Here is a 2043-nt window from a genome sequence, read left to right as displayed (position 1 = left end):
AACTAATTCAAACAACGAATAAAAGACGATCACTCAAAGAAATCTTGAGACTAACCTTCACTCCGGCGGAAGGACACTCTCACCGGTAAAGGAGACCAGGAACGGTGGCCGACGGCACGACTTTGTGCAGGTGGAGACGGCGGCGACTCGCGTAAGGTTCTTTTTCGAGAGAAACCTGATAATTAGCTACTATTAATTTTTTGAAAATGAATAATTTTAATATACAAATTAAATTTTTAATTTATTTTTTAAATCTCGTGATAGACTTATTCATCTCGATTTTAAAATCTTTATTATTTAGTATTAGTTTTTTTTAGGAGACCTAACTCTTCGTATTGGAAAAAAGAAATGGGCCATAAATAAAGAATAAAATCATAAACAATTAAGGGAGAAATAAAAGCAAAAAGTAAAAAGCCGAGCCGTATCTTTTCTACTCGGTCACACCTCTCCCTTTGACTCACCGTTTTTTATTCTTTCTCCTTTCTCCCATCTATATATCTCTTTCTCATTTCCTCATCTCCCCAACCATAACCTAATCTCATTTCCTTCCACACAAATCAGATCTACTCTTCTTCTTCCCGCAGGACCTTTCTCTCAAACATGGCCGAGATCTCCAGGAATCGCAGCTCCGGTGCCTCTTCTTCTCAGCCCAGCCGTCTCCAGCGCCGTAAACCGGCGTCTCTGGAAATCAATCCACCTTCATCTTCCTGCTGGAACGTTGCGATCCCTCTATTATCTCCACTTATCACTTCACCAACTGCTATTGACCGGTTGCCGAATTTGAAATCACATGAAGAGAAACAGAAACCGCAGCAGCGGAATCAGATAGGTGAGCCGGAGAAAGCTCTCGTGTTCAAGAAATGGCAACATCCAGCGGCTCCTTTTTGTTATGAACCGGCGCAGTTTGCCCCTTCGTTTTCTGTGCCTGTGTAGATAAGCCGTATCTTTTAGATTAATTTTTAGTTGTTTTGTAGATTTGTATACAGAATTTAATCCTTTGTTGTTCATAGCACTATCAAATACATAACATGATGCTAACCATTTTTTCTGTGCTTGTATAATCATTTTCCTTCAGAGTTTTCTGTCTTCATTTTAAGATTTTTTTATTTTTTTATTTATTTAAGATATATATATTTTTTTTAATATGATCTTCATTGTAAGATTTAGTTGCTGTTCGAGCTGGTAGTGTTATATGTGTTAATTTGAATGATTAAATAAGTTAGCAAACAGGATGCTGCTAGTTACAACAAGATGAATAAACTTTGGTCTTCAAAGTGATTAAACAAGCAAAAACCATCCGCTTAGATTTTATCATCAAGTTAGTTGAAAAGCCAATATCTACTAAAGAAACAAAATAAAAACAATGTAAACTAACTGATATAAATATGAGTATAAAAAACCATGTAAAGCATAACTAGAATAAGCAATTATAATTTATAAGCAAGTTTCATTTTTTTTACTCATGAATGATGTTAAGAAAGTGGGTTCAAAGTCTCTTTCACTAATTTCACGTTAGTCTAGTGACTCTTATTCCCAAAATCTTTTATAAACAAGTTAATTAAGTCTTCGATGTGTTAACTCATTTAGGTATTAAGATAAAAAAAAACATTTTAACATAAATAATATGCTAAAATTCCCTAACATGTGGTTAATTATGTCTTCAATCCTAACAATATGTATTCAACTAAAGTATAAGTTAACTACTCTCATAATACATGAAAAATACCATTAAACAATCATCAAAGATACCAACTGATATCAAACTATTATGCAGAGATATACATTAACTAATGAGACGCTTCACTTAAAAAAATAACATGTCCCTTATTTCTCGTCAGAATAAGCGGAGTAGCAAGTGTCTTTAAGTATAACCGCATTTGATTCATCTGATAGTGGATCGCCATGTGGTAATCTACTAAAATCTAGGACACCATCTAAATCTACTATAAATATCAGGTATAATACTCAAAAGTTATTCACTCACTCATCTCTCTGAGCTCGCCTAAGCTCATATATAACTCAATATTATTCTTTAGTGACTTA

General features: G+C 34.0%; 1 protein-coding gene across 1 annotated transcript; it reads left to right on the top strand.

Annotated features, from left to right (window-relative positions):
• Nucleotides 1–454: 454 nt before the first annotated feature.
• On the top strand, nt 455–1148 carry LOC136220580 (uncharacterized protein At4g14450, chloroplastic-like). Its single transcript, XM_066008395.1, has one exon. It carries the CDS (start codon nt 601–603, stop codon nt 931–933), a length of 333 nt encoding a protein of 110 aa, XP_065864467.1. The 5' UTR covers nt 455–600; the 3' UTR covers nt 934–1148.
• Nucleotides 1149–2043: the final 895 nt, after the last annotated feature.

Source organism: Euphorbia lathyris, chromosome 2, assembly GCF_963576675.1.
Source record: "Euphorbia lathyris chromosome 2, ddEupLath1.1, whole genome shotgun sequence".
Taxonomy (NCBI): domain Eukaryota; kingdom Viridiplantae; phylum Streptophyta; class Magnoliopsida; order Malpighiales; family Euphorbiaceae; genus Euphorbia; species Euphorbia lathyris.
This window is presented reverse-complemented; position numbering and strand designations above follow the sequence as displayed.